Source organism: Esox lucius, chromosome 6 (genome assembly GCF_011004845.1).
Source record: "Esox lucius isolate fEsoLuc1 chromosome 6, fEsoLuc1.pri, whole genome shotgun sequence".
NCBI lineage: Eukaryota > Metazoa > Chordata > Actinopteri > Esociformes > Esocidae > Esox > Esox lucius.
Window position 1 is genome coordinate 14,186,380 of NC_047574.1, and position 24,195 is coordinate 14,210,574.

The 24,195-nt window shown below is 43.3% G+C and overlaps 1 protein-coding gene across 6 annotated transcripts in view; it reads left to right on the forward strand.

Annotated features, from left to right (window-relative positions):
• Nucleotides 1–24,195, forward strand: part of LOC105010468 (EMAP like 6) — a 61,459-nt gene continuing 37,264 nt past the window's right edge. For 5 of the 6 annotated variants that reach the window (XM_034292865.1, XM_034292867.1, XM_034292866.1 and 2 more), the window contains exons 1-6: nt 1–1,331; nt 12,082–12,241; nt 14,832–14,930; nt 15,052–15,120; nt 19,230–19,415; nt 19,747–19,882. In XM_034292865.1, coding sequence (XP_034148756.1) covers nt 1,135–1,331; nt 12,082–12,241; nt 14,832–14,930; nt 15,052–15,120; nt 19,230–19,415; nt 19,747–19,882 — 847 coding nt within the window. In that variant the 5' untranslated portion in view covers nt 1–1,134. The remainder of the gene's footprint in view (nt 1,332–12,081; nt 12,242–14,831; nt 14,931–15,051; nt 15,121–19,229; nt 19,416–19,746; nt 19,883–24,195) is intronic. The other variant, XM_034292869.1, reaches the window with a different exon arrangement.

Below are 24,195 nucleotides of genomic sequence, written 5' to 3' on the forward strand. Positions count from 1 at the left end.
GGTGTCGTCAACTTTGTGGTGTCGTGCCTGTTACTAGCTCTTCGAAACCAGAGAGAGGCTATTCTGAAAAATATTACGCCAAAGTACTTGATACGGAGAGTCTCCATTACGTTACTATATTAATATTGATATGCAATGAATAACACAGTGCGAGAACTCTGCTCAGCTTTCCACCCCGGTTTATCATAGGCATCGCCTTGCCTTTCGCCCATATCTGTACTAGGCTGTCGCTCTCTGCCCGGAATCCCGACTTTCATCCACCGCTTTGAGATGCGGGTGATGCCGTGGAGTAACGCGGTGAGTGACTGTCTTTGGAAGCCCAAAGATTGTTTGGCTCTGCTTGGAATTTAGCAGAGAACTGGCATTCTGAGGCGTCTTTGCAATGACAGCGGCGAACCAGTTGTGACTGTCAAGACAGGTCGGAGTGATTTACCGTGAGAAATACGTTATTTCTTACTCGGATTTACACAAAACCATACATTAATTGAAAGCAAATTGCATGTTCTACCAGTTTTCTACACGAGCTTGATTTGTATTGTTTAGTGGACAGTTAATGCATTGGGAAATATATAAAATCGTAGTAACTATGGCTGATGTTACGGTTGAGGATTAGTGTGCGGATTATATTTCAGCAGCAGCTGAATCCTTTACCAGTTGTGTTCATTTGCGGTTGTTTATTTGTCCATTTCGTCTGTTTTTGTTAACATTTGAAAAGGAACCAATTTTTTATGGACAATATGGACTAATGTTTATTTTTGGAATATTTTAACTTTATTTGGACATCATTGTAAGGGTGAAAAATTATATTTATATGATGAAAAGAATGAATTCATCCGTGGAGTAACATAGTAAGAATTCAGACAACACAGTTTCAAAAGGCCAAAATTATGAATGAATCTGAGGTGTATGGTCTCCTTGCCGGTGTTTCCTCAAAACAAAATCTGCACATCTGCTGTAGTCTATGATGCGGGAATTAAGCAGTTTATGGTAGATAGCCTATAGGAAAATGTAATCTGTAAGGATTTTTCCAATTTCATCAGAGAGGCGCTCATAAGCTTTGCACATGTCAATGGTTTGTCGTGTAGCCTATTTTATCGTGGAATAACTCACAAAACTAACTAGTTGTCAAATATCATGGCGGATCGGAGTGCTCCGCGTTGCCAACTGAGATTAGAATGGATCTACGGATATAGGGGCCATCAGTGCCGAAACAACCTGTACTACACCGCTGGAAAAGAAGTGGTCTATTTCGTGGCTGGAGTTGGCGTGGTTTACAATACAAGAGAACACACTCAGAAGTTTTACCTGGGCCACAACGATGACATAATAAGGTAAGTGTTACTTGGAATATAGGCCTGTCTTTTCCATACAGTATAAAATAAAAAGATTGAGAAGCCTGTTCGCAATCTGCGTACAAAATGCGTACAATAATTTTTTTATATATTTTCAAATTGCTTGTGTCCTTCTCATTATAAATTGAAAGTTGGTATCATTCCAGTGTTGGTCTGCCCAGTGTCTGTAAGTGATAGCCTGTTAAGTAGGTATTCAAGAGCCAAAAAGGTCCTTGAAGCTCTCGTCTCTTGAGAGCCTGCAGGTATGGCAACAGTGCCTCCTGTAAAAGAACACACTGAAGAGGGGTTGAGGCTGGGAGATGCATGAAGTTCTTAGTTCTTTATGCAGCTAGACTGTTTTTATGAGAGTGCTAGCTGGCAACGCAAAATGGGGAGGCAAGAGTGTTCTGCAAATGAGAATTTCTATTTAGGAAAGATGTGTGACTCAGTTCCTGAGAGTTGTTGTGGTTCACAGTAGCAATCCAAGTTGCTGCCAGCAAATAACTGAAACAACCCAAACACACTAATGATAAGACCTGCCCTGTAGTTTGTTTAAGCCACTGTTTATAGCTAGTGATTGCAAAATCTTAACAACAGTGCAGGTGAGATTGCCATTAATCCCAAATCTGCTTTTGAGGAAAAGCTTCTTAACAGTTCTGCCATTTCTCTCCACTGTTGTGGAGTCATCCTTCTCCAGACGCTATTATCTCAGTGGTGGTATCGATGGATCAGGTCTGTATTGTGCCAGTCATGCTGATGGAATATAAGCCACTCAAGCCATTTTTATTTTATAGCTGGTATGTTACATATGTGTCTGCATAATGGTACTGTACATTGAATCAATGCAACAGTTACCATTTAGGACAATAGTGTATTTTGTGCTGGAGCTTAATTTCCCATGTGTCCTGGTTATTTCATCCCCATTTTTAAGAAAATACAGGAAGCAACACTGGCTGTAAGATAGGCTTCAAATCCATAAGAGCCTATCATTTCTGAAAAAGGTTACATAATTATAATACATGTCCACGGACAGGAATGAACTAAAGAGCGACAACCATTTGGAGTTGCACAAGATATAAACTATATGGTTTGATTGTTTCAAACAATAATTATTTTGGCTGCCACTTTGCTTTTCAATAAGTATTTCATTTTCTGTGATTCCAACAGTTCACTAAATTGCTTTGATTTATGTCACAAACAAAATGTGAAATGATCTACTCTTGAGTGGCCTGGCTTTTGTCATTAGGGCCTATCAGAACTTGACATTAAGGTGTGCCAATGGCGTTTTATTGATGTATTCTTTTGGTCTATTGTCTTCAGTACTAAACTACCGTAATGTGTCACATTGGTCAGGTTTCCCTTGGTGTTACTTTTCAAAGACATCCTCAAGGTCAACATCTTCGTTAGAATCATGGAATGTTTTCACGAAAGCTGGTGCACTTGGCCAGCACCGTCCAGGTTTTGTAGTAGCTAAATATGCTTGTCTTGCCACGTCATGTACTAGTTTGTTCTTGTGCGGGTTTAGGCGCTTGCAGTCGACTTCCTGTTTGAGAGAGCAGCGTGAGAGCCAGAATGGCATCAGATGTGCATCAGAAAACATCTGTCAACATGGACTCTCCAGAGCCCGCTGGGAGCTGCTGAAATAAAGCAGGGCCTTCATCACAAATAATTGTGGACAACAACAGGGTGAAAGTAACCAGAAAATACATGCATAATGGAATGGGGACCCTGAGTGAGTTGTCATTAAATCAAACCTCTTTTGAGTCACAGCTCCATGAAAGGTTACAGGGTTTAGAAAGTCGTCATATTCTGCAGTCTGGGCTTGAATTTTACCCGCTGCTTTCAGCAAAACCTTTCTACTCCTTCTTTCCCAACTGTCCATTAAAGCATAAATGACAGAAAACATATGTCAAAAAAAAAAAAGACAGGCTTTTTTGAACCCATGGGTGGCTATTTTAAGAGTGGCCTCTGGAATCCTCTCAACACAGGCAAAAGAAAGGCTCCCTTCTGATTCTGATTGCTTTCAACTTTTTAAAGAGGAATTGATGGCATTGATATTACATGTTTGTCAGATAAATGTGTGTCATTATTGCATCGTTCCCTCAAAACCCTGTGAGACCAGAGTGCCTCGATGTCAAATGAGTCTGTTGAATAGATACCTTGTGGACTGAGGCTGTTGAATAGATACCTTGTGGACTGAGGCTGTTGAATAGATACCTTGTGGACTGAGGCTGTTGAATAGATACCTTGTGGACTGAGGCTGTTGAATAGATACCTTGTGGACTGAGGCTGTTGAATAGATACCTTGTGGACTGAGGCTGTTGAATAGATACCTTGTGGACTGAGGCTGTTGAATAGATACCTTGTGGACTGAGGCTGTTGGGATTCAGGAAAGTGTGTCTCGGTGTCATTGTCTGTGTGTGTGTGTGTGTGCATGCAGATGGTGTCTTTCCTCCGTCCCCGTCCCATCTGTGCATGTGTGTCCATGCATGCAGATAAGTGTGTGCAGAGAAATGGTCAGGGAGTCCTTATAGGAATGCCAATTATGTTGCCACCATTCAATGGCTGAACACGTATGACACACAAACACATACAAACGCAGAAGGCCCTTAAGGCCAGTTATCCTCCCGATTTGAGCTCAACATAATTATCTCATGTTGGACTGCGCTGCTTTCTGCTGTGCGCTCTAATTGAAGCTGAATGGAAGTCTGGTTCTCACACTGTAATTGACCACATGGTCTTCAGTCACGCAATACCTTATTTTTAAGAGGACACTCCAGTATTTTCCATGAGGCTGTTTAGAACGACCGTTCAGCCATTTAGCAGGCACTCTCATCCAGGGCAATGTAAAGTAGTGAGTGGATACATTATATAATTTTTTTGTACCAGCCCCTGTGGGAATCAGGTCCCAAAGTGCCATGTTGCACCCACTGAGCAATACAGGCAAAACAGTTTCTTGGATTTCTGCCTTGGAAGTTTCTGCATTACGACATAAGAACCATCTTGGCTTAGGTGGGCGAGATTTTACGCTCCTCGAAGTATTAGTAATTGGTATATAGAAGATATTTCTGAATTTATGCGGACAAATCCAATCTTAGCTGCATTGTTTTTGTGTTTCTCCAGAGTTGGCTAAAAACTTTAGTCCTTATTTAGTAAGTCCATCTCCACTCATTCTTTCCCACTTTGTTTAATTTTGGATGCCTGAATGCTGAAATGCAGCCCCTCCAATAAGCTTGAAATGTTTCCCACAGGCAGAGTTATAAGTATATTTACCAAAGTGTATTTTTTTACTTTCAAATATTAACAATACGTTCCTCTCCCACCACCACATATCAACAGTTAACCATTCAATGGTGATGTGGTGCTTTGAGGATGCTTTACTGTCAAAGTACTTGGAAGACATCCTGCTGTGTATCAGAGAATAATCCAATCACCCCTTGACAGATGAGACCTGCAGTAATGCACACCGCTGCTGTCAGATGGAAGCAGTTGTTAAAGTTTGTGAGTTTTCGTCAAGCATGAAGTGGAACAATGTGGTCACTGTCACTGGTGCTGGTGGCCCAGGCTGGTGTGTTTCACAGAGCCATACCCTTGGCTGGTTATCCTCTGTCCTGGCCTCTTATACCGCTGCTTGGTTCTCTGTCTTCCCTCTGCTGGCCCATTTCCGTCAGGGCTGCAGGGCAGAACCAGACTGTATACATCTGTCACTGCCAGCCAGCCAGGCAGAAGTAGGAAGAACCGGGTCACAATAATACCTTCTAACAGCCCTTTTGCGCTCAGACAAGGAAGTCTTTAAACAAGACCTTTAAATTCTACTGGCACATTCACACACTCCATGGTCTTGTCTTAAAACAAATCTTCATCTTCAACATGGTCACAAGCTGTTATGACAATTCCACAATGCATCAACTAACTAGCGTCTTACACCAGCTACTGTATGCTAGTCTTATGGGGTGGTTGATATGGCATATGACATGTCGTGCCACTGATTAAATAGGCTAGAACTGAAAATAGAGAGACCATATCAGCCTCTCCCTCACCAAGGCCCCAGCCTTTAGGCCTCTGGCTTGGGATTATCCCCTCAGCGTCTTCCTCATGACCTTTGCATTCATTACTGGGTCTGATTGGGACACTACAATATCAGCTTTATTAGAGGCAGCGTTCCGAGACCGGGACAGGCACACGGATTGCAGATAGTGTACACCTTTGTGTGTGTGTGTGTATGTGTGTGTGTGTGTGTGCGCGCATTGGCGTCTAAGTGTGTGTGAGAGATCTAAGATGTGACAGTATTTACTGATGGTCCCATTAATCAGGGCTAATGGCTGGATCAGAGGCGGACAGCGAGCAGTTCCCATGATGCTACATTAACACCAGGCTAGGCTCTAAGTGTTCCTGATTCCACACAGCTGAAGACTTCAAATGAGCCCCTGACCTTTACTGGCTCTTCCCTGTTCCTCTCTAGAATATGGAGTCTTTTCAAAAACACAATGGATAAGGAAACAGCATTTTTAATCAAAGCTCAAATAGGATTTTCTTGAATTGGTTAGGCATGGTTTTTTGCATGTGTAAAATTTGGTGATGTTTCAGTATATGAAATGTTTTTTTTTTCGGAAATTCAGACGTGGTGGGAGATTCTGTCTGTTTTCTGTATAGCTGGAGCTAGACGCCTCCCAAATCCGTATTATACACTGTATGTACTTGATTCACTCATGTTTTCTTGTTGACACGTTACTTTGCCAAGGCGATCACACACGCACACACACACGCACACACACACGCACTCACGCACACACACACGCACACATCATATCCTGTTCAATAAAAGTGGTGCGGTCTCAATGCAGGCTTTGATTATGTCTATTCATATGATTTAGCACCAGGTGATTTCATGGTGTTTGATCCCCATGTCAGAAACATCTCTGAGCCCTAGACCCTGAATATGAGAACGTTGGAGGATTGTGAGGCAGTTGTCTGTCAGTGGCCGTGGTTTCATCCTACTGGTCATGGCCTCCAGGTTGTGTATGTGAGACCCATGACCCTGAGGCAGAACATCATGGCCTGTGCACTTCAGTTCACTCACACCAAAGGACCATTCTGAGCTAATGGGAGTACATGGAAGCTCTGGCTTATCTAACGTCATTTACGGCTGAAAGACGGCACTTCATTCGCTGCGTGTTCATGGTTCAAAGAGCTGTGGGAACTGGTTGAGAGCTGAACTTTATATCAATTTAAGTGCATTTTGGGGTCATTCCGTGGGAATGGCAGAAGTAATCTTTTTGTGATGGTGCTGAAGGAGGATTTCATTAAGGCCTGTGACAGGATGTGCCAAACGCCTTATTGAAGTATGCAGTCTGATTAGCCTTGTGATTTCCTGTCAAAGGTTATTGACCACAGATTTAAGCGCTGGCACACAGCCTAGCAATCAAGAGTGTTGGGTCAAAATGGAGCTGGTTCAAATCCTTGCACAAAGCAAGCCACATAACCGTAGCTTCTCCTGGAAGTGGCTCTGGATAAGAACATCTCACAAATTACAATGTAAATTAAAATATCTATTTGTAGTTGATGCATGTGAAGGTCTCCTGTATTGGCCTCTAACCCATAGTACACTTAATCAAGATTGACACAGAAATTAGCTTCTCTGTTAGAAGAAGCTTACTACTTTGCCTGTTGAGCAATGAATGTTCCTAAATGATCTTCTTACACTTAAGGTACCATACCTGCTATCTCACTTTACTGTGTCTCTGTTACATCGGAGTAGCAGAAATGAATGGCAGAGGAGTAGCTTGGGTTCCAGTTGGTTTCTTATTTATCAAATATGTAATTTACCATTTCCATGTGGGTCTGAGCAGCGCAGGGTTCTAAATCTGTTCTGCATCAATGCAGCTTGGGTTATTGCAGCCTGTGTCGTTGTGGCCAGGTGTTTTCCCATCCTGGTCACAGCATGTAGACAGTGCCCTGGGGTCCTGCAGAGGTTTAAGCAAATACCATTTCCATCAATAATACTATATTTTCTACTGAATTCCTTTGCTGAGACATGCAATAGTAGATCCCGTCCACTTTGAAGCTGGCATGACCCATGAAGCTGGCATGACCATATTTGTCCCCCAGTCCCAACCACCCATATTTTTCCCCCAGTCCTAACCGCCCATATTTGTCCCCCAATCCTATCTGCCCATATTTGTCCAGAGGGATAATCAAACACTGTTCTCTTTCTAACATGATTGAGATTAATATTTCCTAAGAGGTGTGTTGAAATGACTGATCCTCTGTTTTCCTTGGCTCTGTCTGACTTGACAGCTGTATAATCTTATTGTCATTACAGTGCTCCTTCCTACACTGTCTGGTTGCAGCTGGTTGTTCTTCTATTATTCAGGTGATGTTCAGAGGAAGAATTTAGCCTATTATATGTTAAGTGACATTATGAATGTTTTAGATATTGCCCCTTATTTTACAATTTCTGTTGCTAATCTGTTATATTTCCTGCTACTCATTCTAAATTTGCCGTAGCCAAACATTAGCTTAATGATCGAAGCTTATCCAATACCTCTTCACTGGGGATTAGTTATATTTTTTGTCACCTGGGCTGAGCTATCACTGTGAGGTAAATATTTTCCTCAGAAGAAGAGGGATGTATTTAACTTTCTCCGGGTACACAAACAAAGGGCCATTTCATGTTCTTCTGTGTATCTTCCCTCTTGGCCCTCCAACCCTGTTGAATCATTCATAAATGGGGTTATTGCTTTTTAACCATGAAAGCCCGCCTCTCTTGGCGGAGGCCCTAACAGCTATTTTTAGCCTGGGCTGCTAAGAATAGCCAGGTGATATTGCTATCATTTTAGTGGAGCAGATGGTGGTTATCCCGAGGACGCAGGCTTTCATGAGGGGAACTCACTCAAATTATGAGAGGGCAAGAAGGGGCGGGAGTGTAATGGTTGTCCGGTAGGTGGTAAGGCATTAGAAGTGGAGGTTGGATGTATGTTTTGGTGAATGAAGTCTTAAGGCTCTGACATCAGAAGATCTTTTGCTGATGCATTAAAGGGAAGTGCCTCGTTGTTTGCTCAGATCCGTGGGGTCGGCTGACTTCCTGGTTAAGCATGCATTGTAATGTGAAGCAGCTTGGTGCAACGTGTTTGACGAGCTGCATCCCAGTCTTTACCTCTGTTGGGCCAGACTTTTTGAAATAATGAAAATAACAGAGTGATACAGCTATTTTAAATTGTTTGGAGTATGGTTCACAGATCACAGGGTCTTACATTGGTGTAAAAAAAAAAAGGACCTAAAATGGCCTATAATTATTGTCCATAAACGGGTTTATTATAAATGTAAAAAGCACACCAACACCTTCGCAGTTTAGTTTCTACGTGGAAACAGTGCCATGCAAAACATTAAAATACCAGATACCATAAATATTTCCCGGCTATGCCGGCATGAAATCACTCTATTGCCTCTTTCCAGGCTGTATGTGTCTTTTGTAGGTGAGATTTGTTGGTCACTTTAAATGTCATCTTTAATTTAGACTTTCATTCTTAATCATGATTCCTGTGTCCTTGGTTGTCCTGTTGTCAAGGAAACCATGCTGTCAGCAGATTGGTTGCTAGTTCATTGTTTTTAGATCATCCTAAGGAGAGGTAGGGTGTGTATACACAGGCTGCCAAATTCTGATATATACTGATTAATTGTTATTTTGATCTGATGATAAATTGATCTGATCTGAAAAGATCTGAAGTGATTGGTCCATAGACCAATTAGTGGAAAACCTATTAAAATTAGGCTGCCTGTGGGAAAAATAACTAAATGGTTCAGAAAATATCTTTCCAATCTTGTGAACGATATTAGCACAGGACATTTTCAGTTAACGTAAGTAATTATCTCCGACCTTGTTGCATATACTAAACAACCTGGAACACTTCATTTGCATGGCTGGCATTTAGACAATACCCTGAACCATCACAATCCCCAAATGAATGGGATTGTGATATTGAAGTTGTAGCCTGTTTATATAGGTAGAGCATCTGGACAGGGGTGAGGAGAGGAGATTCTCCCGGGTGACTGAATTGTTGTCTGGTTCTGATTTCTGCTTCCCCTGGGGATTGTCCTGTGCCAGGCTGCCGAGAGGAGTTTCACATTACTGTTTGTTTGTGTGATGGGAGTCTGATACTGCAGTTTGGCCCCACTGGGACTGACTCTTTGCCCTTCAGTCATTAGCACTCTATACATGAATAATGCATCAGTACAGTAAATGACCTCATCAGTTATCTAATTTGCATGCATTGATTTTAAGTCAATACTTTTACGGACAGAAGAAATATGAATGTTTTTGCGGAATGTTACCAATGCCTGGATGCATGCAATGCACAGACGCTCCTCGCATGAACGGATAGAAAACCACACAGTGCTGTATACCATGCAATAACCCTAACGAATTCATCATGCTAGTTCCTGTTAATAAATCGTCAGGTTCATCATTACAGTACAGTGGCAGGAGAAGCCCTCTGGTTGGCCCGCCTTCATGCACTGCACGAATGGAGCATCTGCTGTTGTCCTCCCGTGCGGGCCCTCTGCTGCCGGCTGTGGCCAACCCAACAACCCATTGATACCGTGAACCAGCAAATCTGCCCCGTTTCCACAGTTACACTGTCTCCGTCAACCTTCTCTGCTCTCCTGCTCCCTGTCGGGAATCAGCTGGGATGCAGACTGCCAGGCAATGCATGGTGCCATAGTGATTGGGAGAGACATCCAAGGGGAGCTGATCTCTGTGTTTTTCTCTTTCATCAAGGTTTTCCATTTCCTTTCTTCCTGTTCCCACTGCCTTTTATTATTTAGACACCTCCCTGCCGTAGCTTTAGCTCCGGGCAGAGCTCCAAGCCATGCTATACAGCCATGAGATTCGCACAGAAAGAGGCTTTGAGATGAAAGAGTATGAGATAGACCGAGAACAGACCGAGAGAGAAAGATATTTGGGGACTGAGAGTGGCAAGGATAGAGAGAGAAAAACCTTGGCATGCCTTGACTCGTGCTGTCCTGTCTGCATGGTAGTGTCACGTGATACGTCCTGATGGGAACCTTAATTGTACAGCTGGACTGTTTGCTGTGCCAGAACCATCACTTGTCCTCTGTATGGTGTCCATGGTGAAGGTCACAGAGGGCCGACTGGTAAACTGCCGCTCGCGCGTCCTCCTCCCCTCCCCAATCCATCGGTGGTGTAATGATCCCTGACCCTGAGTGGTTCTGCCGCTTGGGTGGACCCTGGTAATGATGCCATTAAACACATGTATTTATAGAACATCAGGGCACCTGCTCATAAAGGAGCACAATGACCTGAGGGCTTCTGTTCAGCGCTCTATAGTAGAATGAAAGAGAGAAAGAGAGGAGTGGTGGAAGGCGGGGTGGGAGGTCGATGGGGTGGGGAGTTGGGGGGGGTGACGTGAGTAAAGGGAGGGAGATGTGGGGTGGGGTGGGGGGGGCAGGACAGGTAGGGAGAAGGAAATGGAGTGGTAGATTTCCAGATATTGGGGAAGTGGAGAGAAGGTTAGGGGTTGGCCCCTGCAGATATTGATCCACCCACTCGATGGCGTCTCTGAATAGCACAGTGGGTTTTATTTGTGTGTTTCTCTAATGCATGTGATTCTGTTAGTGTATGCTTAATCGAGGTTGATGGTTGTATTTGATCGCATGCTTGAGGTGAAAGTTATGGAGGTTCCTAACTGTTGATCCTGTTGGCTTAGACGCTGATTATTATTGGATGTTTGGAGACTGTACCGGCCTGCTCAGTTAAGACCCAGCCTGTGATTAGGCTATACAGGCCTGCTCAGTTAAGACCCAGCATGTGATTAGGCTATACAGGCCTGCTCAGTTAAGACCCAGCATGTGATTAGGCTATACAGGCCTGCTCAGTTAAGAACCAGCATGTGATTAGGATATACAGGCCTGCTCAGTTAAGCCCAGGATATGATTAGGATATACAGGACTGCTCAGTTAAGACTCAGGATGTGATTAGGATATAAAGGCCTGCTCAGTTAAGCCCAGGATATGATTAGGATATACAGGCCTACTCAGTTAAGGCTCAGTTAAGATTCAGTTAAGACTCAGTTGCTGGTTATCAGACTGTTGATCAGTATAGTATTTGCCTGAACATATATCATGGACTGGGAGGAAGGCTTGTTCACTTGGAAAACAGCCCCCTTTGAGGTTATCAACTAGACCCACCAGAAGGAGTCACTAGAGTGTGACGAGACAAGGCAGCCCTGTCATACTTCGACCCACCCTTCCCAGGAGGCAGTAAGATAATTATGCACTGAACCCACAGGCACTGTTGGTATTCCACAGCTCGGATACAAACTCCTGGCCCGCAATGACACAGCTGTTATGCATGGCAGCGACTTAGACCACTGTGCCCCTCAGAGACCCAACAAGATACATTTGAGATTTCCTTTACAGTAACTTATGTCTTTAAAATTGGAAACCCTACATGTCACCTTTGACTGGTGAACATGGCGAAGCCCCACACTGTGCATACAGGCCTAATAATTAATACTAACAAGCACATGGTTACAAGGTTGAGTGCTGAAGCTGGAATCACTCAGCTTGAATTCACATCCACCCCTGCTGCCAGGACCGCTGACCTGAGTACGAGCTGGAATACTTCGGTTCTAACCAGCATGAGCAACAGATACGTACACAGTTCAGCAGTTGGCTCCTTTGGGTTGCTTAGCCCGACTCCCTGTTCTTTTCCCCCCTCCTGTTCGTCCAGCCTTGCCCTTCACCCTGAGAGGTCTCTGGTGGCGACTGGGCAGGTGGGGAAGGAGCCGTACATCTGCGTGTGGGACACCTTCAGTGTCCAGACCATCTCCATCCTCAAGGACGGACACTCCCACGGAGTGGCCTGCCTGGCTTTTAGCGCGGATGGACAGGTAAGACACCCGCTCACACACACATACACACACACACGCGCACGCGCACAAAGAAACCCGCGCACCGCCTCATACCTGTACACAAGCAGAATTATTTCCTGTACCACCCCACTCTTAACCAAGGTTATTATAGTTTTGAATTCTTGTTTTCAAATTCAGTTTACTTTTAATTCGTTTTTAAAGTGGGTTTGCTAGTTTAGTTTATTTTTTATTTTTTGAAAATGCTTAGTTTTAGTTTAGTTTTTATTAGTTTTAGTGTTAGTTTTAGTCTTTTTTTGTAATATGGGCTATTTGTCAGGGGCAAGATTCAAGAAGGTCAGGAAAAGTATTGTGTAATAATAATTCAACAAAACATCATACAATTTTAGAAAATATTTATTCAACAATAAAACCAGTACATAAAATGTACATATGGGCACAAATATGTAAACAGTCTACACTCCGCAATAAATGCAAAATGTGGAAGTGACGTGTGCCAAAAAAAACTAACTAGCCAACAGACTAAAGAAGACATACATGATGAACCGCATGTATTCAACTCATTTTTGAGTCATACAAGACATTTCTGTCAGAATGTCAGGGAGCTTAATCTGAGAAAAGAACATGACAAATAAAAATTAAAAATAAACTTGTGTGTGTGTGTTTGTGTGTGTATGTGAGTGACAGAGAGACAGAGGGAGAGCAGGGAAAGGAAACACAGCTGAGCGAATACTCTGCGTGTTTTAAATAGCGTTAAAAAAGGAAAGACATTGACAAAGACGAAAACTAAGAACATTTACTCTATAATTTTATTTTATTTTAGTTAATTTTGTCAACCACACATTACAGTTTTAGTTAGTTATCGTTTTTTTGTAATGCCTCGTTTTTATTTTTATTTCAGTTAACGACAATGTTTTTTCCCCACCTAGTTCTCGTTTTTTCGTTCGTTTTCGTTAACGATTATAACCTTGCTCTTAACAAGCCAGGGCTGTTCTGGGTCTGACTGCAATACTACAAATGATTTTGTCATGCTGCAACTGTGAACAGTCTCTGAGATTGAGAAGTCACAATTCCCATGACGTTTCTCTGTGACGTTTCTCAATTTGTAAATGCGCTTTAGGTTCTACGACAACCTGTAGCTATGGATTTGCGGCGGCGTGTTCCTGAGAGAAGCAAAGCCTGCTGGGTAACTGGGCGTGCTGCGGATGATTTGCGTCCCTCTCATTAATCATGTTAGTCCCCGTTTACTGGGAGGAATGCTGGGACAGCACCATTGTCCTTTGACCTTTAGATTGAAATGCGGCGCTCCATGAGAGTCTCCTGCAGGCAGCAGCCGTGGGTCGGCCAGCCACATGCCAGATAACTGGGCTACGGGAAGTGAACGGGAGGGAGGGAGGACTGCCGTTGTCGTTGCCTTCATTGTGGCCTTCGGGAGTTGACAAATACAATGTCGCGCCAGATGAGGCAGGGACGGGTGAAAAATGTGTCTCGTCGATCGCTAAGTAATTGGGTGGGCGAGGAGAGCCAGGGCTAATGCAGTGCACTGTCTGCAAGAATATAGAGACGAGAGGGAAGGGATGCAGGGTGGGCGGGTGGGCAGGTGGGAGGGAGGTGGAGGCTGGATGAGGAGGGCCAGGGTAATGTGTCTGGAGGAAGAGAGTGAAAGGGAGGAACTGAGCGTGGGAGGAAGTAAAAGTGGAACATGTGCTTTCACCTCCAACCCCTGGCCAGCAGGCTTTGTTACTACCGCACTGCAATGGAGAGGGGAGGGGAGGGGGCCAGAAAACAAGGGTTACCTTAGATCCTCGTCCAGTCATAAAGACATTTAGGCCTTGTTATCATTTAGTAGATCCATTTTAAAATGCATTAGATGGCTGTTTTCTTGGAAATCACTGTGCTGGGTAATGTAATGAAACAATTAGTGATATAAATAGAAGCAGTCTTGTTTGGTTAGGATTACATTTATTTCTGGAGGAATGGTTGTGTCAACCCCCAATATGACAACTTGATTTACTGAATAAAATATTGTATTCCCTCTGACTAAAATGTACTAGTTAATGGTAACACACATTTTCATATTCATTCCACATAGAGTTTTCAACACATCTGCTTGTATTTGTAATGGATCTATTTTGTGTGCAGCAGAGTTCCCTGATATTTTAGTGTCATTAATCTAATAATGTTTCTTTGTCATCCAAAAATACACCCATAAAATGATTAGTACAAAGCATGCAGGGAGACAGTGAAAATATTCCGAAATTCCATGGTCCTTTATCTGAGTCACACAATGTGTAATTAGCAATCAACTTGCTCAATTTTAATTGCCACCCAACTAATTGGAAACCATTTGCATTTCTTTGCTCTCTACAGTGAGCATGATAAAATACAGCCGTCTTTTTCAATAGTGCCATTCAAGGTCTTACTGTGTTATCTACAAATTGCCATGCTGCCTGTGAACTGTGTCTCTGCAGCTGTCACACCATAATAGAAATATTACTCCTTTCCTCCTTTTACAGTGTGTGAAAGAATATTTATTCATATTCCTTTTCCACTGAATAGCAACAGACTTTGGCTTTTATTTGCAGAGTAATTAATGGTTTCTCCTTTTCAGCGGCTGGCCTCTGTAGGGCTGGATGCCAAAAATACAGTATGTGTTTGGGACTGGAAGAAAGGAAAGATTCTGGCCACTGCAACAGGACATTCGGACAGGGTAGGCATTCGTGTGTGTGTGTTTGTGTGTGTGTTTCTGTCTCTGTCTGGTGAATTGATTTAGTTGTTCTGTGAGTACACTGTGTGTATGTGTGTGTGTTAATGGCTCGGCTGTCTTTCAGATCTTCGATATATCCTGGGATTCCTTTCAGCAGAACCGGCTGGTGAGCTGTGGGGTGAAACATATCAAGGTGAGCTTTATAATAACAAGACAATCTGCTGTCTTCGTGCTGTCGTGGTAGTCCACACACTACCACAGAGCCAAGCCCAAAAAGAGCTTCCAGAAAGCCATTAGGGATTGGAAAGATTACCCTGACCCATGTGGTCTTAATGTGGAATGCGTCTATACAGCTGTTGTTGTTGTTGTTGTTGTTGTTATTACAAAGAGATGCTTTTGGAGCAACCTGACGCATATAAGATATTCCAGCATTGTATAAGATATTCCAGCATTGTACAAGATATTCCAACATTGTACAAGATTTTCCAGAATTGTACAAGATATTCCTGCATTGTACAAGATATTCCCGCAGTGTATAAGATATTCCCACAGCGTATAAGATATTCCAGCAGAGTATAAGATATTCCAGCATCGTATAAGATATTCCCGCATTGTATAAGATATTCCCGCAGCATATAAGATGTTCCCGCAGCGTATAAAATATTCCAGCAGAGTATAAAATATTCCAGCATCGTATAAGATATTCCCACATTGTATAAAATATTCCCGCAGCATATAAAATATTCCTGCAGCATATAAAATATTCCCGCAGCGTATTACATTTTCCAGCAGAGTATAAAATATTCCAGCATCGTATAAAATATTCCCGCAGCGTATAAGATATTCCCGCAGCATATAAGATATTCCCGCAGCGTATAAGATATTCCAGCAGAGTGTAAGATATTCTAGCAGCAGGACAAAGAGGTGCTGGGGGAATTGGGGCATATTGTTGTAAATGGGTAAGTGTGAAGAGCAGTTGGAGGATGCCAGTTTCAATTCAGTCAAAAGCAGTAATCTGGCCTGTCATTCCCCTCCGGAAGAGTCGTCTCATACTGTAACACACTAACACAGACACACAGTTCTGTTTTTCTATCCCTGTGGGGACCAGAAAACCAGTAGAGCCATTTAAAAACATTTCTAATTGTGGCATCTTAGCAGCATCTGCCATCTGCCATTTTTGTTTGCCTTTTTTTATATTCAATTTTTACTGCTATCTTTAAGTTTCTTTCTTTTGTTGTAACTCTTGAAGTTGATAAAAGAAACTTCCAGCACCAGTATGCAAGCCAATAGTCTTTGCATAATTACCCAGATATATTTCCATTACGATACAGAGTGAATCTAATGTATATAAATATTTGTTGTAATCAATTTAGGTGACTGCTAAGCAGTCGCAAAAATGACAATTAAAAAAGAATAACTGTGACTGAGATGAGTTGTAATGCAAATCTGAGAGAAAACTACAGGCGACTGGTCCAGCAGTACTGTCAGCCGGAGTGGGTGTGGCAGATTTAAACGCATTGCCTGCCCTTACAAAGGGATTGTTGAAACTTGCAGCCATTCAGTTTGTCAGAAGTGACATTGTTGATAGCAGTGTTTTTGCTGGATTAGCTCAGACAATTCACTGCTAGCCAAGGGCTGTAGCAGTTCTTGGTTCAGACTGAGTGGAGCTTATTGAGGAAATATTAGACTGGCTTGACGATAATAAGAGGAAGGCGTTTAGCAGAGATAGACGCAGGCAGTGCTACAAGGATCATTAAGGCCTTGGCATAAAACTGCAGAGGTGTACTTGGCAGGCATGTTGGTGATAATAATATCTATGAGAGTAGCATTATCCATGGGCTCTGGATTGGATGTGGTGGGGGCCTGTACAATTTGAGAAAGATTTTAAGTGTTCAGCTGGAGCTGGTCTAGGAGGATTGAAATTATCCCCTAATAACACAAACCAGAGGGAGGTCTGTAGCAGGCAGACAGGAGCAGCAGGAGGTCTGTAGCAGACCGACAGGAGCAGCAGGAGGTCGGTAGCAGACAGACAGGAGCAGAAGGAGGTCTGTAGCAGACGTTGTGGGAGGTGTAATGCAGACAGACAGGTGCAGCGGGAGGTGTAATGCAGACAGACAGGTGCAGCGGGAGGTGTAATGCAAACAGACAGGCGCAGCGGGAGGTGTAATGCCGACAGAGAATCGCAACGGGAGGTGTAATGCAGACAGACAGGCACAGCGGGAGGTGTAATGCAGACAGAGAGGCACAGCAGGAGGTGTAATGCAGACAGACAGGCGCAGCGGGAGGTGTAATGCAGACACAAACAGTGGGGGGAAGATATTAAGATCTTAAGAGAGTTAAATGTTTACAAGAAACAGCTCAAACTGTTTAGGCAGAGACTTTCATAAATTCATGGGGCATTGTAGATTCTCCTTACAATAGACCACCCCTACTCAATTGGTGGACCTATCCTGACAGAATATATACTAGACAATAAAGAAAATCTTGTCAAATTTCCAAAGTCTGTGTTCTGGATGTATGGGCTAATTCAGCTTGTCAAGTTTGAGCATTCTGCATGACAGTATTATTAACAGGGTGATCATTCTGCATGACAGGAGTATTAACAGGGTGATCATTCTGCATGACAGGAGTATTAACAGGGTGATCATTCTGCATGACAGGAGTATTAACAGGGTGATCATTCTGCATGACAGGAGTATTAACAGGGTGATCATTCTGCATGACAGGAGAATTAACAGGGTAAGCATTCTGCATAACAGGAGTATTAACAGGGTAAGCATTCTGCAGGACAGGAGTATTAACAGGGTGATCATTCTGCATGACAGGAGTATTAACAGGGTGATCATTCTGCATGACAGGAGTATTAACAGGGTAAGCATTCTGCATAACAGGAGTATTAACAGGGTAAGCATTATGCATGACAGGAGTATTAACAGGGTAATTATTCGGCATTACATGAATATTAACAGGGTAAGCATTCTGCATGACAGGAGTATTAACAGGGTGATCATTCTGCATGACAGTTGTATTAACAGTGTAATCATTCTGCATGACAGGAGTATTAACTGGGTAATTATTCGGCATGACAAGAATATTAACAGGGTAAGCATTCTGCATGACAGGAGTATTAACTGGGTGATCATTCTGCATGACAGGAGTATTAACTGGGTAAGCATTATGCATGACAGGAGTATTAACAGGGTGAGCATTCTGCATGACAGGAGTATTAACAGGGTAAGCATTATGCATGACAGGAGTATTAACAGGGTAATTATTCGGCATGACATGAATATTAACAGGGTAAGCATTCTGCATGACAGGAGTATTAACAGGGTGGGCATTATGCATGACAGGAGTATTAACAGGGTAAGCATTATGCATGACAGGAGTATTAACAGAGTGATCATTCTGCATGACAGGAGTATTAACAGGGTGAGCATTCTGCATGACCAGAAACTATGAACCCTAATATGGCCAAGATGTTTCATTACCAAACAAGTCAATAGTGAGGTAGCATAGATAATATCCCAGACTGGATGCAGCAGTGTAACCATGAAAGAAGGAATGGCCCTGGAAGTGAAAGTGAGACCAACTACACAATGCCAGTCAGGGAGGGGGACTGTTTCATGATGGGAGGGCAGGGTTGACCCATTATGTGGTTCAGATGGCAGGGTAGTGTAACTGGGCATTTAAAGGTTATTGCTCTACATAAAGAAATACATAATTAAAGCACACTGCTGATGGACTACCTATTGACGGAGTGAATATTATGTCACCCCAAAATATTTGTGACAGTAGCTATAATAATATCTCCCTGGCTGACAAAAAATAGAACTACATGTTCTTCAATGGATAGGTTCTAGAAAAAAGTTGTATATAAAAACACGGGCAGACTGTAGACAAAGAACAACAAAACAAAGGCAAAAACACGACAAACAAGAGGACAATGACAGGAACTTGCAATCTTACCCCATCATCTGTTGTTTGAGTTTTTTGTGCCTTTTGGCCATGAAACAACTTTCATGGATTTCTTAACTTACTGCTGCAAGCTCTATTTGAAACAAGACCTATTCAGTCTGCCCTGAGGTGATTAAGCTGGCTAGCAAATGAGTTATAGCTTGTCCGTAAACACTGAGAGCAGCTGATCTCTGAGCACATGCTTTCTTCCCCTGATCCCTTGCAGTAGATTCCACCTTTCTTCTTTCTTCCCTTTCTGCCTCTCTTGCCATGGCCTGTTTTACCCATCTTTCTCCTGATCTGTCTGACAATCTGGTTTTTCTTTCCCCCTCCAAACATTTCTAGTTTTGGGCTCTCTGTGGGAACGCACTGACTCCCAAACGGGGGATCTTTGGAAAGACGGGAGACCTACAGACCATTCTGTGTGTGGCGTCGGCTAAAGATGACATCACATATTCAGGGGCGTTGAATGGAGATATCTACGTGTGGAAAGGACTGAACCTTCTACGCACAGTGCAGGCCGCCCATGGGGTGAGTGACGTCACTTGAGTCCTTGCCGGACATCCAGAAACCTGTTCCAGTTATGCCCAAACCCTCATGCTTACAGTCTTAGTTTAAGCGGCTAAATTCCCCTTTCTTCTCTCCCTCTCAATCCCTCACCTCAGACCTTCTTTATAATTCTCTCAGGCCTGAAAATCATTCAAAATGATGATGTTGCCCCCTTTTTGTGTCTCCAATACAGAAATAGACTTTTGACCCACTTTCTGTCCAAAATCACAACTTTCTAAATACCTTTTTCAATGCGCCGCATGATTTATTTAATCGACCTGCCCATGGCTGAAGCTGACTGTGTTGTGTGTAGGCTGGGATCTTCAGCATGTATGCCTGCGAGGAAGGCTTCGCCACTGGGGGACGCGATGGCTGTGTCAGGCTATGGGATGTGGACTTCAAGCCCATCACCAAGATTGACCTTCGGGAGGCTGAGCAGGGCTATAAAGGTAGGTCTCATCCACCTGGTTTGACTACCAGCACTTATTATATTATACTATATTTTCGCCCGCCCATTCCACAAGCTACAGATAGCAAAGCCAGTGCATGACTAATATTTCTAACTCTCACGAGCGTCCCAAAGAAGGTGATAATATTATCATCTTTAAACAGGCTCCTAAGAAGTTGGGATTTCAGGTATTTGCTGCACATTCCCGTCGCTATTTGCGTGCTTGTCAAAATGCAGCTATGTGGATTTCGTAAGTATACAGATGCAATGAATGGGGGACGTGCTGTATAGGTTTTCCAATGAGCTTCCAGATTGGTTCTACACTCAGTACTCTAACGGATGGAGAGAATAACATGTGTGAAGCTTGTATGGGGCTCAATGGCTGATTCACTTTAGCTCACTGATCTATTAAACATCAGGGTTTGAGCTGTGTGCATTAACAGGCAAGACTCCCCAGGCCGCTGGGGGACGGCGTAGCACCACGGGGCCACGCGCTGATCAAACACTCCGCTCTGCATGTCGCCGCTTGGCTGATTAGAGCAGCTGTGACGCAGAGACGAGAGGGGATGAGAGCCACGCCCCTTTGAGGAAACGCACCCGAGCTCACTGGGTTTTGTGCGTTGTGTCCTCTATGGGGTCAAGGGTCAGAGTCGTTATGATGCTAGGGTGTGCGGACAGGCCGATTCAGACTCTGATGTGTGCGAGGGTTAACGGGGCGTGAGTGCGTGGATGTGGGCGTGTGTTTGTTTGTGCGGGCGTGTGAGTGCGCAAGTGAGCGTGTGTGCGAGAGTGTGCGTGTTTGTGTTGCTGCGTGTTTAGGTCACTGAGAGAGATCCCTGCCACAGTGTTTTATTGGCATGTTTTGCTGCATCACTGACATCTGTTCACGGGGAACAGATTCGGAGGACTGGGCGATAGAGTCAGATCAGACGACATATGCCACTCATCCATTTGGATCCATCTGAGCCGGAGCGGGCCATGTCAGTGGAGACTGGTTATTCTATGGCACGGAAGAAGTGACTTTTCCTGAATAAAGAAAACAGAAGTCCTGAGAAACATTCTGCAGTTTGTGGTGGCTAGCGGCTGGTTAAAGCACTAAGGCTGTGGAATACTAATATTTGACCTTTTATGGGAAAGTGTCGGTAATAAAGGTTGTGGCCTTTCCCACAGACACCTGGTGCACACTGGGACTAGATACTGGTCTTTGCGGGGTTTGGTGGCCAGGCAATTAATATTGGGACATTTTGATTGGGTTCAAATAATATTTTTGGGTTGGTAAGGAGTAATGACACTGGCCAAAAGAAACATTTTGACCTGGTTCCGGTTTTCTAACCACATAACTCAAAACCTTCTGAAGATTTTTGTTATGAAGTCTCACATATTTTGTTGCTACGTCTAGTCATTTCTGAATTTGATAAAAAAAAAATGATGTGATTCAAGTCTATCTTTTATTTTAAGGTCAAACTTGTTACATTAACTGAACTGAATTTTTCAAATGATGTAGCTATTCCATAACAAATGAAGTGTTCAAACATTGAACATATATTAGTGAAATCATAATGTGAAAACAGGTTAGCTGGTATTTTTCATTGTTTTGGTGTTGGAAAACCAAGCACATTGCCATACAGCTTTTTTTGTAAATCAATTTTATCAATCACATTTATTTATAGAGCCCTTTTTACATCAGCAGTAGTCACAAAGTGCTTTTACAAAACACCCAGCTGTGAAGCTTGCATTCAGTTCTCCTCCAATATTGCACACAGAATGTTTCCATTCCCTCTGTCATTTCACAGTTTTTTCAGTCTGCAAAAGTGGAATAGGTTATGCACTACTTGAGTTAAAGGTTATGAAGATGACATGTAATTTCATTGCTATTATTCTAGTTTATGAAGACAATATATTGTTTGTTCTAATTTGGGTTTTAAAATGGGGTCAAGGGGGCAGTGTGTTGGGTGACTTGTTCTGTGATTTCATATAAATATAAGTGTTTAATGCGTCGATGAGGCTAGTGTGTGGTAGTACAGTGGACTCAGTCATCTACAAAAAAGAAGGCTTGAGGTGAAGGATGTGGAGGTTTGAGGACAGGTTTCCTGTGGTTAGAGAAAGAACCCTAGAATAATGAGCTTTAGCAACAGATGGAGAAGAAGAATAGGTAGTATGGAGTGAGTGAGAGAATGATGGGTAATCAGTACATTTCTCTCAGTTGCCTGCAGTTCTGTGAACTCACAGTGAGTCACTTAACCATGGAGCAAGGAGGGAGGACCAAGCCAGCCGGGAGGAAAGGGGACAGTGAGAGTCATAGGATGTCAAGGAGGGAGGACCATGCCAGCCGGGAGGAAAGGGGACAGTGAGAGTCATAGGATGTAAAGGAGGGAGGACCGAGCCAGCCGGGAGGAAAGGGGACAGTGAGAGTCATAGGATGTCAAGGAGGGAGGACCAAGCCAGCCGGGAGGAACGGGGACAGTGAGAGTCATAGGATGTAAAGGAGGGAGGACCGAGCCAGCCGGGAGGAAAGGGGACAGTGAGAGTCATAGGATGTCAAGGAGGGAGGACCAAGCCAGCCGGGAGGAACGGGGACAGTGAGAGTCATAGGATGTAAAGGAGGGAGGACCGAGCCAGCCGGGAGGAAAGGGGACAGTGAGAGTCATAGGATGTAAAGGAGGGAGGACCGAGCCAGCCGGGAGGAAAGGGGACAGTGAGAGTCATAGGATGTCAAGGAGGGAGGACCAAGCCAGCCGGGAGGAAAGGGGGCTGTGAGAGTCATGGGATGTCAAGGAGGGAGGACCGAGCCAGCCGGGAGGAAAGGGGACAGTGAGAGTCATAGAATGTAAAGGAGGGAGGACCAAGCCAGCCGGGAGGAAAGGGGACAGTTAGAGTCATGGGATGCGGAGAGGGAGAACAGTGACGTCAAAGAAGCAGAATGTGGAGAAAAACAAGAGAAGAGCTTGATGGGAGAGATGATATGATAGAACAAAGATTGTGATGCTGTATAATTATCTAGGTAGGGTTGGAGGAGATGGATGGAGAATAGGTTCAGACACCTGTAGAGAGGTTATGGTGAGATGAATTGAAGACACATTGGCTGCCTTGTGAGTAGGTAGGGACTTGTAAAACGTCAGGTCGAAAGAGGAGAAAAATAAAAGGTTGGATTAAATGAAATTCAAAAGAAAGCACAGACAAGTAAATGACAGAGAAGAGAGAATATCTCCTATTCAACTGGGCCAAAATGTCAAGGGCCTCAATGGGAGCAGAGGCTGAGAATACCTCTGCCCAGACAGCATGTCCACGGCTAAAATACTGCCTTAGAACAGGAATTCCGCTTTAGCTGTGTGGTTAGGGGACACAGGATTAGAAGCAGCAGTGGGAGAATCTGAACAATCGACTGGGGGAGAAGCACCCAGGGACAGAAAACACACACATCGTTGGCAAAGCTATGGTGAGACCAAGTGACTAAGGTTTATGACAAAGGTTTCCGTGAGAAAAAATGAAAAAGAATCCACATTAATTACTTTCTAGAAATGGTAATTCCCCCAGGGAGTCCAAGCTGAAGTGAACTGTGAAGCCAATTAACTGTTACTCTTGTTGTCAGGTATTTTGTCCATACCCAGAATTTACTGTGGCCATGTAATCACTTAGGGTATACATTTAGCTGTAGATGGTTGCCATTTATTGTTTTATAATAACATTTTGTTATATTGTTTGATTTAATGAGTTGTTATTGAGGTGTTTTCTTGACTGCTTTAGACCTAACGGAGGTGAGTCTTCCTCCATTAGGTGATGTCTTGTGTTGGGTGATGTCTTGCTATAGCTGTTTCTCCCTCTAGTATCCCTAAAAAATACTCTTAACATTTCCCTTGAGTATTGACCTCATTTTGCATTTTACTCTAAACTTGTACGTTGTCTAAAAACGGCTCTACAGTTGTGCTCAAAAGTTTGCATACTCTTGGAGAATTGGTAATATTATCTACCATTTGTAAAGCAAACATGAGTGAGCAGGCAAAACACATGTATTTTATTTATTATGGGATTCATATTCAATTGTAGATTATAACAGAATGGCACAATCATAAAACAAAACTTGGCAACAAATAAATAAATGATCTGACCCCTGTTCAAAAGTCTGCATACCCTTAGTTCTTAATACTGTGTATTGCCCCCTTTACCACCAATGACAGCGTGCAGTCTTTTGTAATAGTTGTCCATCAGGCCTTGAAATCTTGCAGGTGGTATAGCTGCCCATTCGTCTTGGCAAAATGCCTCCAGGTCATGCAAAGACTTTGGTCATCTTGCATGAACCGCACGTTTGAGATCTCC